The sequence below is a fragment of the Varanus komodoensis genome, unplaced genomic scaffold (assembly GCF_004798865.1).
Source record: "Varanus komodoensis strain SLA01 unplaced genomic scaffold, ASM479886v1 scaffold33, whole genome shotgun sequence".
Taxonomy (NCBI): domain Eukaryota; kingdom Metazoa; phylum Chordata; class Lepidosauria; order Squamata; family Varanidae; genus Varanus; species Varanus komodoensis.
The window spans coordinates 3939042-3952759 of record NW_025335817.1 but is presented as its reverse complement, the minus strand read 5'-3'; the positions used below and the strand labels follow the sequence as shown (position 1 = coordinate 3952759).

Genomic DNA, 13718 nt, shown 5'->3' with positions numbered 1-13718 from the left:
TGCAAAAGGCATCCTGCAGTGACCCTTCCTCTCCTTTGCAAAGTTGCAAGGAGCGAGGGACATGCTGCAGAAGCTCCTGGACCGTCCTCCAAATCTCAGCAGCAGGCAGAGCCGAGGCCGAGCACCTGGGCCACACCTGGCGGGATGCTGGGGCCCAGAGCAGCACATCTTGGACCCCTGGGGCACAATTTCTGGATGGAAGGGACTGTCTAGGCAAGGAAAATACCAGAAGGACAAGGAACGGCGGATGCGAGGACTGTCTGCCTGGAGGCGTCCAAGTGCTGTGCAGAACGTGGACACTTCTGCCAGGCTGCTACGAAGGGCCGGGCGACAGGCACCCTTCAGCCTGCTAGCACGGCCTCCTCGGGCATTAAGACATCAACACGTATTAAGAATGCTATGATAGGCAGAAACTCAACCAATGCAGCTTTCTCCACCACTGCAGAGCTGGAGAAAGTGCCCCTGTTGGATGTCTGCCTATAACAGAAGAATTAAAGGCTCTGTTAGAAAAACAAGACGCCCACCTTAAATTTGTCCAGCTACCTATAACAGGGCAGAAGGAATTCCACGTGCTCTTTAACAATGCCACACATCTTTCCCAAATAACCTGGGTCCCCATGAAGTTTCCAGTACTGCCCAAGAATTAGTTGCAGGAATTATTCCACTTGCCCTTCCTGCTTTTTAGCCAAGGCAGCTTTGCTGCAGCCACACTTTAAGGCCATGTTCCACAGAAGCCATCCACAAGCTCCCCAGTTGCCTCAATTTTCAAAGCAAAGTTCAGAATCCATTTTGCCAGAAAGCAAAACGGGCCCGAAGAGCCGCTCGGATGGCTCCCCTGCACAGAGGGCCCTCGCCCGTTTGGGGGCTTCCTGGCCCGAGCCTCACAGAAAGGCGTCTGTTTACAGATTTCCCAGCGGAGGTCAGCAAAGTGCGATTCCCTGAAAGTCCTGGCATTGTTTCTTTCAGCTGCTACGTGTTTGTGAGCCTCCGAAGAAGGCAGAACGGAGCCAACAGGTCAGGGCTAGTTAAAATTAAGCAGGAATCCGAGGTCAGGACCGTGAGTGGCTCTTCTCTTCTTTTGGAGCAGGGAATTCAGCCCCCTCCCCCTCAGCCGCACAGCCTCATTCATGGCTGATAAAGGTTTGGAAGTAAAGGGGAGGGGGCAACGAGCGCAGCAGGGGACGCTGCAGCCGCTCAGCTGGACTCTTTGCACTTTCTGCAGCGCCTGGGCCACTGGGCAGGACCCGTTTCTGAGCATCACAGGTCTGGCAGCAAAGAACTTTCCACACACACACAGCCCTAGCTGAAGGCAGAGCGCCATGGCAGCCGTTCGCCGGCTCGCGCACAAAGCTGCCTGATAAATATCCCCCTCAAGCCATGTTCCGAGCGAGCGGGCCAGGGCTCTTGCGGGGCTGCCCTGTAAGGGGAGGAAGAATCACGGGCAGCCCGCGAGGATTTCCAAGGCACACCCGGCTCTCCAGCCAAATGCCCAACTTTAATGTAGTCTTTTGTGCTTCCGTGAAACTCCCTGTTCCTTTGTTGAGCCGGAGTCCGGCTGGAAAGCCCTGCCAGGGTGACTGAGCTGCCCCCTCCCCGTCCCTCGGCACAATAAACTCCAGATAATCATTCAAGAAGGGGCCAGCAGCAAGGGCTGCTCTGACATCAGGGTCGTGGCCTTTGACACGGGACCTGGGACTCACCAAAGCCTGCTCCGAGCAACAGAGAGGGGTCTGGGGAGCCAGCAGGGGGAAGGGTGGGAACAGCCCGGCAGAGAGAAACCCGACCCTTAGAAATGCACGTCTGAAGTGCAGAAATGTAAATACACCAGAAACCGATTACGAGAATAAGCAAATAGGCTTTGAGCACAGGGAGAGAAGAAGAGCGGGCAGCCCCGGGTGGCGCAGGGGCGCATCCTCGTGGGCTGGGCGCTGCAGCCACCCTCACAGCCGGATTCCGCTGATCCCGGCCAAGCCGCAGCCGCTGGGCATCGCGTCCACACGGGCTCAGGGGTCGCCGGTGGGCTGGAAGCCCGGCGACGGCCTGCGACTGCTGCAGTGGCTGAGGAGCTCTCGGGGCAGTTCCTGCTTTCCAAGGAGAAAGGCTGTTTCTGGGGGTTAGCAGAGGAGCATGAGGCCCCTTAACACCTCCACTAAGCAGCGCTCTGCGAAAAGCCAGGGAAGCTCCTCGCCCTCCCGGGCTTTGGGCCTGGGAGCAGCTACCATCGGGGCTTTCTTCCACAAACCCAGTGAAAGGGAAAATCCTGCACTTCGGACTGTTTAGGTTTGCTAGAAACCAGATGGAGGAGCCTGACTTGGTTGCCCTCCCACTTATCTATCAAAATCTAAAAAGACGCCAACCTTTCTGTGGCTTTGTTCTGCCCCCTTGAAGGGGCCTCCGGACAAACACCACCTCCCCCCGAGCGGCGGCAGTAAAAACAGCGTCTCTCACACTGTCCGCATCCAGCCGCAGCGGCTGGAAAGGGAGGGTGGAGGGGCCATCCCGGGCTCAAGGGGGGCTGCGAAGGAGAATGCGCTGCATCTTCTGGGGAGGAGCTGGGGTGCTCTGGGGCCACTGAGGGCACTGTGACGCCAGAGCTGAAACATGGGACATGATGTACATAAAAGCCACACGAGCCTAAGAGCACAGCGGCGTTGGTGGCTGCGAGAAGAGCGTGCCAGTGGGGCTGAGGAGTGTGCTGGCCCCCACCAGGGAGCCCCAGGCTCACGCCCCCCCCGGCGTGGAACCCACCCGGCGACGGTGGGCTGTCCAGCGGGCTCCCACGCTGCCACGTTGACCAAACGAGGGGCAGAGCGTTCCTGGAGCTTGCAAGGGGAGTGGGAAATAAATGTGCAAATAATGCGAATTTGCACATTTTTGTAAGTGCATCAGCTGGAGTGGTCTGATGGGAAAGGAGCTTCTGTTTTGGAGGCTGGGGTACCGGAAGCTTCTGGCAGGGCCCCACCTGCTGCAGAATGGCCCGCCAGGTTCTCCATGGCCAGTGTGTGTGGGCAGCTTTTGCCAGCTGAGGCCTGGCAAAGCATTTGTGGCAGAAGGAGGGGGCACTCTCAGAAGTGATGGGAAGTGCCCCCTCAGCCCCCAAAAGCCATCCCGCTTTCACAGGGGGCAAGGACCTCCCCCGGGGGCAGGGCGGGGTGGGCATTTGGTGTGGTTCTAAGCTGAGGGGATTGGTGAACTGCAGGGCGGGAGGCAAGAAGCAAGGCACAGCGGCCCTTCTTTGGTCCCCTGAGCCCCAACACCACCCTCCACAAGGGAACGAGCCACGGCTTGGTGGGCGGATGCCTGAATTCGCCATCCGCCAGCGGGCCGGAACTGGGACCCGTGGCTGGGGGCAGGCTGGCCAGCCGAGCCCCGTGTGCCCACCGGTCTGCGGAGATGCCTGCACTGACCGGCCCAAGCTGTAGTTGCTGCGCTGCCTCCAGGGCCCCTGCGCCGCAATTGTGCTCCGAGAGGATGCTCTGCGGCGCTGTGAGCCAAGGTTCCTGCCTGAGGCCTCCTCCGGAGAAGAGCTCGGAAGAAGCAGATCCAGGTGCTCCCCTGGGTTAGCCAAATAAAAGCAGAGAACGTGTGATTTTCAGACGCAGTTTCACTCCCTTGGCCTTTGCAGAGAAAAATAATTCACGAGTGCCTTTCTCTCCCAAAGGTTTCTTGAGAACAACTATGTGAAGGTGCTACAAAAACTGGTTTAGCATCTGTTTAAGCGGCTGCTACAGTCGCCCTCATACTGACTGCGCTGACATACAGGCATTATCTCGCAAACAATACATTTTTACACACTGACAGAGGGAATCCATTCAGGGCACCCAGAACTTCCCCTCGAGCTACGAAATAAATTTCCTTTCAGAACTAACATTTCTCTGTTGGGCTGTCATGGGTCCTGGATGGCACTTTGACCCTTTGGAGCAGCAAAATGAAAACACCATCGATCATTTCTTGGGCTATGGCGAGGTGGAAGTGCTCATTGCAAAACCATCTGTGGGCTGGAGCCTCTCTGGCCGTGAGGCGGGCAGCTTGTGCAGCCCGTGGCGGTCCGGCCTTCCTGCTCCAGGGAGAGATGCTTAACCTATTAGGGGTAAAGCAATTTGTGGCAACAGGACAAGAGCAGAGAGGACGGGGGTTGCTATGGAGCCTAACGAGGCGGCCCCCCCAGGAGCACTACTCTCCCAGCAGTGTGCCCATGTCCCAGACGCCGGCGCAGGGGAGAACGGCCACTCTCCGGGGCCACTGCTGGACCCAAGTCCAAAGTCCTCAGCCCTGTCCCGGTGCAAACGCCGACCTCCAGCGAACGCGGGTGGCTACTCCCGTGCTTTCACTTTCCCAAAGCCTGTTTGCTCCCCTCCTGCGGTTCTTTCCAGGAATCTGGCCTGTGCTGAGGTGACTGAAGTCACTCTCAGCCAGCCAGGCGGGGCCTCCGCTGGACTGTTCGGTGGGAGCCTCAGGCCACAGGCCCTCCGCCCCACGGCGGACACTTGACCAGCACCACGCAGAGGCACCTGGCTTGCTCTCTTGCATGCTCGCTGTTTCATTACCCCGCACTTCACCCGAATGCTTCTGGAGCCCGCTGCCCCCGAGAGCAGAGCTCAGGGGAGCACCCCGGCGCTCCTTCTTGGGCCTGCGGCTGGTGCTGTGGGACCCAGCCAGGCCCACCAGGCAGCCCGGCACTGACGGCCTGCCGTAGCCACTGCCCAAGGAATCCCCTCCCTCTGCTAGGCTCGCTCCGTCAGAGTGGGGCAGGCTCCTTGGAGGGGGCCGTGTGCCGTGCGCCCAGATGGTGCCGCTAGGACCGAACTCTTGGACACGGAAGCCGAGCTGCCTCAGCTCTGCGGGAGGGAGATGAGGAGACGGGCTACGGGATTCTACTTCTTGTCCTGAGCCTTCAGCTTAATTTAATTAATAGCTAACGTTGCTTCATCTCATTTGCACAGGGACATTTGTGCTTCAGGAGAACAGCATCAGTTGCTGGAAAGCAGCAGAAATCAGACAAATTGAGATCTGTGAACTTTTCATGAAGTTTTCATTGTGATTTTTATCAACCAAATTTTTAAGCACACCCTTTATCAAAATGTTCTCTTCATTCTGAAGTCTCTTTCATGTGCTAATGGCGACTTTAAAAAAATCTTCCCATTTGACTTGGTCGGACCTTTACAGACCTCACGCAACTAATGGTCCCTCGCATTCACTGGGAACAATTGGGAGAGAGGTCTGGGGGCTGACACACAGTATGATTAATAGACAATGTTGATTTAATTTCCTTGAGCAGGAGTTTCCCCTAAGCCGTCTTCAAAGCCTCTGCTTTTCAAATCAGTACTGAAAAGGATGGGACTTATCACTGGGCAACATAGTTTAATTCCCAATTTATTGGGCTGCGCTACTAAAATACCCAGAAATAAGCCCTTTTTCTGTTTTCAAAAATCAAGGAGCACAACTCCAAAGGGCCGACTGATCTACAGTGACAATGCAAAAAAGGAGAAAAGACAACAAATTTATTTCTCTCCTCACAGAGAGACATAAAACAGAGTGGAAGAATTCAAGAAACAAAGCACAGATGGGAAAACAGTTACTACTTAGTGAGTCCTTTTCAAGATAAAACCCCAGTTTGCAGGTGATCATTTTAGCAACCAATTTTCCAGTGCAAGGCTGCACACATTTCCCCAGAATTAGGTTCTGCTGAATGCACTGCAAGCTGCTCCCTACCAAGGGGCGCGCGCAAACCCCGGGCGCAAAATGCTCCGCTTCAGAACCGCCTGGGGCACAGCGCCTCCTCCAAGCAGCACCTCCGCATGCAGCAGGCCTCGTGGTGGGCTTAGGTTTCCTTCCAGCCATGCAGTCAAGGGCCCAAGCCCACCCATCAGCTGGCCACAATTTCCACACCAACAGATCATAAGCACACGCCTTGGCCCATTTTGCTGCTGGAGACATCCACATGAGCCCAGGCTCCTCTCCTGCAAACTGCAGCCCAACGCCAACTATTTCACCACGAAGGGAAGGCTGAGTGCCATCAACACCTCTTCTGCTTTGCCCTGCATTCTCCTGGAATGGGCCCACTCCGCTGAAAAGCTAGCGCATTCCAGGCAACGGGATCCTTCGACCTGAGCCGCGCTGTTACCTGAGAAGGTACGTTCAGCACAAGTCGGCCACCCCCGGATCAGCCACGCTTGTGGGCCAGGCATTCCTCCCTCTCCATGCTCCATATGCACCAGTTTGGGGCTGCAGCTACCACCCTGCCCGGTGTCTGGATCCTGTCCCTTGTCAACCTCAAATCCTGCCACAACCTCTCTCTTGCCGAGTCTTGTGCTCCTCAGTCCACAAAGACTGAGTGGACAGACATGCTCTGGAGCATCTTGGCCGAGCACCGAAGAAAAGCATCAGCACCCGAAATCAGCCTTGCTCTTTTCTGACACACCTCACAATTTCTCGCAACAGATTTTGGGCAAGTTCCACTCTCAAAAGGAAGATGGCACATCGAAGCAAGTATTTATTTGGCGGTTTGGAAGGCCCATCCAGGTGGCTGCACCCCTCTTTCAATCAACTGCTACCTACAATCCACCTGGAAGTTCTGCCCTGCAAGCGAGGAGCAGGATCGGAGCCATTTGGGAGCCCAGGCAACACTTTGCCCCGCTGCCCCTCCGTGGGTGAGGGAATGCCGCTGGGGTGCATCTTGGGGGAAGCAGCAAAAGCCTCTTCTGCTCCCCACCCTCCAGAAGCAGCGAAGGAGAGGAGCCAGGCAGTGGCAATCCCTTGTCCTGTGGGCCAAATCTACTTCTGGCCTGGAATGCCAAGAATTCGTCCCCAGACAAGCGGTTTACAAATGGGAAGCAGGGCATGCGGGGGGCCAGGAGAGAACACTGCGCCAGCTTTGCTGTGGAGGGAGCACCTGGCCCGCCTACTCATGCCCTTCTCCAGAGCTTGGCGGATGCACCAGGCAGAGTGTCCTGGGGGACACGCCCCGGAAAGCAGCCAGGCAGGTGTTTGAGGCGCAACCCTGCACCACTTCAGGCAGGGAGAGGGCCTGCGACTCCCAGCATGCCCCAGCCAGGTGCCCAGATGGCTCTCTAAGCTGACTATGTAAATCCCTGCGTACCCGCATCATGCTCTCCGGAGAGGCCGATGCCCTGAACTTCAAATAATGCGATGCATGCTGGACTGCAAGACAGAAGGACGTTTACCATCATGACAAGTACAATATACCATTATGGGATGCCGGGCTCTCCTCCCCATTGCAGCAAAGAGACGCGCTCAGTGCGATGCAGCAATCCCCCAAAGCCCTGCCACTGCTGCTTGCAGCAGCTAAGCGCTTGTGAGCCATGGACAACGGAGACCGCCTGACACGGACACGGCACAGCAACCAGGAGGCTGGGCAAAGGGGAACCAGCCCGTGCGCTGGCAGTGCCCTTCCTTGGGCGATGCCCAAAGGAGCCTGTGCAGAAACCCAAGCCTGAGTGGTGGGACCCTCACCACACCAGGGGACCCCAAGAGTGGGGGCAGCAGAAGAGCAGGAGGCTGCCGGGCTCTTCCGGTCCCTGCGGTCCCACGCACGGGCATGCAGCAGCCTGGAGGAGGCCTCAGGCCTAGATCACTCTGCGCTGCAGGAGGACCCCAGCCTCAGCCCCGCCCTCACCTCCCTCGGAGGCCTCATACACAGCTGCTTGCTCCCAAGGGGAAGCAGGGCCTGGTGGACTGCGGCCCCCCGTCCTTTCCTGCAGCACGGCCAGAGCAGGAGGCCTGGTGGTGCTGTCAGCCGCTGCATCGGCCGCCGGAGGCTCCGGAGCCCTTGGTTCAGGCAGCACGAGCCGGTGGCCCTGCCAACGGGCCCCTGGGAACCCTGCCGGAGCAGGCAACTAGGTGGCGGCAACTCCCCCTTTCCTCACCACTGGCTGCTCTGGCCAGGGACGATGGGCGTTCCAGGCCAAAACTTCCCCAGGGTGGACAAACTGACCAGCCCTGGTCTACACGCGTGGTGTATCCTTGCCAACTGAAGGCAACAAACCAGGAATCTGCCGCGTCTGCCGCAAAAGACTTTCTGAGGTGCCAAGAGGTTCCCTTTCTGTATTTGCTGAAGCCCAACATGGCTGCCCCTCTGCAAGTTTCCTTATTTACCCAATTTATCATTGCCCAGTAAAAAAAGTTATCTGGCCAACGCACAAGCTAAAAAGAAATTAAAATCATAATTACAATAGGAGAAAATAAGAAATAAGACGGTAAGATCAAAATTAGTCAGATCAAATAAATACAACCTTGCAGCGAGAATCCATTGGAATGAAGTTGGAAAAACAAGACTCTCGCAGAGCAAAACAAATGTGCGAAATGCTATGACGTCTAAGCAGAAGCAGCACATTCAGCCAGGTGCCAGGCAGAGCCTCTGGAGAGCGCAGCCCACGACCGAGGGGCCCTGGTGGAGAACGCACGTCCTCCCGCAGCCCTGCTGCGCCTCTCCGCCCAGGCGAACTTGGAGAAAGAGCCGGGAAGCGCAACCTGACAAGGACCTCACCGAATCCTTTGCGGCCCTGTGCGTCTTCCACAGCTCAGGGACAGGCCCCCGTGAAGCCTTGGACGGGCTTCCTCCTCCGAGGGGGAGAGGGGCCCCGGCACCCACGCAAGGCCCCTCCCTCGGGTGGCAACATGGCCACGCAGTCGGCAGCGAAGACCAGCGGCGGTCTGGCCAGGCGAGGCCGAGGCATCAGTGCGCTGAGCTGATCCCTGGCACACAACTGTGGGGGCAACATTTGTCCCTGAAAGGTCGAAGCCCAAGGCTGGCTCCTGAGGGATCCCAGCTTCTGGAACTGCCACCGCTTGCTTTGCAGATGCTCTCTGCCCCGTCCCCACAGCGGTGCTCACGGGCCAGGCCAAAGCGGCGGTGAGAAGGACAAAGCACGGCGGCCAGGGCAACGCGAGCTGCACGGCGTAATCAGACGGAGGATCAATGGCCTCGAGGGAAGGAAGGCCCCACCTCTCCGGAGCCACTGACCCTTTTGTGTCCAAGGGCTCACATCCTGCCACCAGATGCGTCTCTGGCTGGAAAGCCTCACAGATGGTGGACCCAATGGAGAAGGCCTCCCAAGCCTCTCCCAAAACCCCTCTTATAACTATTGGCAAAGGAAAGACACCTGGGCATCCAGGCAAGCCATCTGGAAGGAAGCAAGGCATGGGAGCTTTCCCAGGTATCTAAAGCACAGCTGGCAGACAAGAACCTCAGGAAGAGCTCTGTCTACCGAAGCCTCCTTGCACCCCCCGTTCTGGCTTTCCCCCGCCCTCTGGGAAGGCAGCCGAGCCGAGCGCAGCTGCGTGCAGACTCACCCAAGCCGCCGATGGTGTGCGTCAAGTCGCTGGCCTCCAGCAGGATCGGCCCATTCTCTTGCTGGCCTTCTTCTCTGTAGTGCAGCTTGTAGCCCTGCACAGCGGCCGTGTCCTCCGTGTCTTGCTGCCACCGCACCGTGATGGCCGTGCAGTTGACCGGCTCCAAATGCAGCTCGGGAGACTTGGGTGCTAGGAAAAGAAAGGGCTCGTTGTTCCCACGGGCGACAGAAGCAGCGTTTTTCACCCACGAAAGGCGCTGCCCAGGCCAAGCCAGAGAGATGGTCCCTCCCTTGGGAATGGCCTGTCTGTGCAGCCCGGCCACAGCTCTCCAGGTCTTGGAGAAGGGCTGCTCCAACCCTGCTGCTGCTGGGGCTGGACTGGAGGTGCTGCGCATGAGGAGGGAGTGCTCTTCCCCGAGAGGCAGCCTCCCGCCCCTGCCAATGCCCCGGGCACCGCATGCATCCCAGAATGACGATTTCATTTCCATGCCTCCCAGCTGCAAGAGTTCTTGGATCAACTGAGCCAAAGGTCAATAAGCCAACATTTCCAGACCAGGATGCAGCTTAGATGGGGGGGGGGGATCTGTTGAGTGCAGTGGGGGAGGAATTACAGTGTGGGGCAATGCAGCTCACAACAAGAAGAACCACTCCGACTAAGAGGGACTGCTGGGAAAAGGCATCCTCTGGCGACCTGGTTGATTCTGGTCCGTCAGGAGAGCCCTTTCATGTTTTGTATAGGGTCCTGGGAGCAGCGATTCTGTGGGTCACGGATCTCAGAGAGAGAGAGGGCGAGCGAGCTCCGAGTAGGTCAGCAAACTGCAATTCCCTGTATCTGGGGGTGGAAGGGAGCCGGGGCAGGAAATGGCCGGAGGCCTGCACCGTGGTCAGGATGCCCAAAGCAGCCAGGGGGCTTCGAAGCAGAGCACAAGTGCCAAACCCTGACCGGCAACCTGCTAGGGGTGATGCTGAATTCGGGGCAGGCCAGCTTGACTCGGATGGCATCGAAGTGGCTGCAGCCCCGGCATGCGCAGCACTGGCCTTCTGAGCAAGCGCACTGCAGCCTCAACGCGTCCAAGAAGGCACGGTGGGGGAAAGGGAGGTCGATCCGGACGCGTCGTTCAGCTCGCCGTTGCCTTCCCCACCCGCAGGGTGTGCAGCGGTGCCAGCCCATGTAGTCTTTCATCCGTAACCCTCCTGCTTTTCCCTCCTTGCCTCTCCCACCTTTTCTCCCAGAAAAGTGCGGTTAAGCAGGAAAGAAGGGACCAAGCATTTTGACTGACAGCTGCCCCTCCGGAAGCACCCTCAGTTTAGGCAAAAGCGGCTGTTAATTCGCAACTTTCTGGCCAGATGGCTTTCGAGGCATTTAACCCAATATACATGACGTATTCATTGCAGAATGATTGATTTACATTGTGACTAATTTGGTAAAGCAGTAAACGTTTAAGCAAAAAAGCTGGTGCACCTTTGATACTGGTGGCTTTCGGCGTGCGGTGGGACGTCCACAGAGAGGCCTCCCCCCAGCCAATCCGGGTTGCTGCGGAAATGCGGACTAAATAGACGCTGTCAGCTTTCAGGCCCCTCAGAAGGTGCTCGTACGTCGTGCCCGGGAGCTCCAGGACTTGAACGGTGCTCTCGGTGCTGAGGCGATAGGACAGGCGGAAGGAGACCACCTGCCCTCGTCGGTACTTGGCTGGAATGGGCAGCCACGAGATCAGGATATCTGTGGGGCTTCGGCTTGTCAGACTGATTTCGGGAGCCCTCAGGGGGACTGAGAAGGAAACATTGAGACAGGTGCCCGATTACAAGAGCAGAGAACCCCAAAGCCATTTCTGCTCTGCTCTGCCCACAAAATTCCCTTTATGGGCACAAGAGGATTCCCAGCATCGGGCCGGTTTGGCTGGCAGCCAGCCCCGCTCACTGCAAGTGTGTTGAGGGCTAAGGAGCGCTCGTGCTGCTGCTCAGCAGGGTCTCCTGCTTTTGAGCAGAGGCTCCCTGCAGGGAAGGCCTTCTGACCTATCTGCGAGGGGCACAGCGCTCCTGCTGGTTTCCCTGCACGGCCCCCGCCTACCTCAGCTCAGGACACACGTGCGTGGGCCCAATATGTGCGGATGCTTGAGTGGAAAATGCACATGGCACCTGTCCTGCAGGGACACACCCAGCCCGAGATGGGAAGCAGCCCTGCACGAGCCCCACAGCCTCGGGCATCCGCTCCACTGGGCCACTTCCCAGGTGGCAGCCCCTGCGCCCCCGGGGAAGAGCCCCTGCAAACTACATGTGAGAACCAACAGGCAGAGTAAGAACAAACAGCTTAAGATAAAACCGCAGCGCAGAGGGAAAACTGCAGACGCAACGCAGCATCAGGAATGAAAGGAAATGTAAAAGGGCGTTGGAGCAGAGGCGGCGGCCTGGGGTTCCCAGGGGAGATCCCTGCCTTACTGGCTGCACGGCGAGTGGGCCCCCTGCCCGCTCCGACGCTGGGCCGAGACCACGAGCGGAGCCACACACCGCCCCCCTGGCTGAGCTGGCTTGCTTGGGGGCAGAGGCCGTGGAATCAGTAGGCGCCAAGCCATTCTGGACCACTTTCCCCAGTCTGGGGCCTGAGCGCAGCTGGCCAGGGGATGCTGGGAGCTGCAGTCCAGCAGAGCTGGCACCTGCCCGGCTGGGGGAGCTGGCTCGGACTGGAAACAAAGACAGTGGCAGCGGCGGTGTGCTGCGGTCACCGAATTCTAGCGGGGAACCTGGCAACAGCAGATGAGCCACGGCCACAGCCGGGATCTAGCGCCCCCGTCTCGGCCCTCTCCAGCATTTAGGCGGCTGAGCGGCATCTGCGGGAGGCTGGGCACCCCGGCAGCAGAGCTGACGCCACGGGCACGCACTGCCTCCCCGCAGGTCGCAAGCTCTGCCTGGGGGGGCACTTACCGTCTTCCAGGGTGTGCTGCGTCACGTGGTCAGACATCTGGCTGGCCCCCATGGGCATGTAGGCCACGATGTAGAACGTGTAGCTGCTGGCCGGCTCCAGGTCATCGATGGTATAGTGCGTCGTGTCGTTGCCAATGACCACCTGGTATTCCTCATTATTGAGACCTAAAGCACACACAGATGTGCAGAAATGGGGGGCTGGCCCTCTCCAGAGCAATGCGTGCGAGGGAAGCGGCCGTTCTCCGGTGAGCTCTCATCTGGGAACAAGCCACGCGTGCATAAATCCCCTTTAAACACGCACAGAGTGGGGAGGAACAGCGGGGGATCCCCGCTGGACCTGCCCCGTCCTCCCTGCCAGAGGGCCTCCGGCCTCTGCCTGAGCATCTGAGGGAAGGGCACTCCATGGCTTCCCAAGGAGCCCCGATGCCCACAGGCACCATCCTGGCGATTCAGGCTGAACCTGCAGCTCAATGTCTTGTCTGAACCCAGCGGAGAGGGATTGTGCAAGGGATAAATAAGCCTTGCCAACCCAAAGCCAGTTTGGGGGTTATGCAGGAGGTGTTTAACCCTTGCAGAACCCACCCCTGCCAGGACCAGATGACACAACAGGCCACAGTAGTGGCTGAAGCGTGAGAAATTCGAGAGTGGTTGAGGGCGCAAGGCTGGGACTCAGGCGATCTGGGTTCTAGTCCCCACTCGGCCATGGAGCGAACTGGGTGTCTTTGGGCCAGTCACAAACTTTCAGCCCAACCTACCTCACAGGGCTGTTGTTGTGGGGATACGAGTAAGCGGAGGAGGAGACTGATATAAACAGCTTGAGTGTGTCATAAGAAAAAGCAGGGTATAAAGATGATAAATAAATAAAATATTGGGAATGGCTTCCGGCATGTGCCACAACCTGCTGCGGTTTACATGAACCTCAGCCGGCTGTCCGGTCTTCTCTGCCGGCTGAGAGAGGGAGATCCACTCCTGGACAGTCGGTGTTGTTAGGACATTTCTCCTACTATTTAGCCGAGATTGGCTTCCCTGTGATTTCTACCGGCTGGTTCTGGCTTGACCTTCGGGAGCAACAGAGGGCTAGTCCTCTCCATCGCCTTTTGCAAGACGGGCCTCCGGATAGTTGAGGGCCATCGTTGGGCCTCCTCGGGGTCTTCCTCTCCAAGCGAAACCTCTGTGCAGGACAGCTGCAGTGCTGAGCACCCTCTTGGTAGCAGCACCACTGAGATCCCTGGGACTCCCACGAAGAGGGGCCGCGACTGGGACCAGGATGCTTCTGCTGCCTGGGGCGGAAGCAGGTTTGCGCTACCAAACTGCGCTCGGCTGCATATTATGGGGTTCGGCTGCTCCAGAGCACAGGCCGGCCCGAGCAGGGTTCTCCAGGGGCAGGTCCCCTCTGAGCCCAAAGGGAGTCACTTTTGCTTGCAACAGGGCTGTGCTTGCTTGGTCTGACCCAGACTCCGGAGTGGACTGGGCCAGCCCTCTGCCCCT

The 13718-nt window shown here is 58.1% G+C and overlaps 1 protein-coding gene across 1 annotated transcript in view; it reads right to left on the bottom strand.

Annotated features, from left to right (window-relative positions):
• The window catches only part of PRTG (protogenin), a 49764-nt gene that overhangs the window by 13185 nt on the left and 22861 nt on the right, over nucleotides 1–13718 (bottom strand). Inside the window, exons 9-11 of the mRNA XM_044438539.1 lie at nucleotides 12231–12395; nucleotides 10774–11079; nucleotides 9313–9501 (exon numbers count right to left, since the gene is read on the bottom strand). Coding sequence (XP_044294474.1) covers nucleotides 9313–9501; nucleotides 10774–11079; nucleotides 12231–12395 — 660 coding nt within the window. The remainder of the gene's footprint in view (nucleotides 1–9312; nucleotides 9502–10773; nucleotides 11080–12230; nucleotides 12396–13718) is intronic.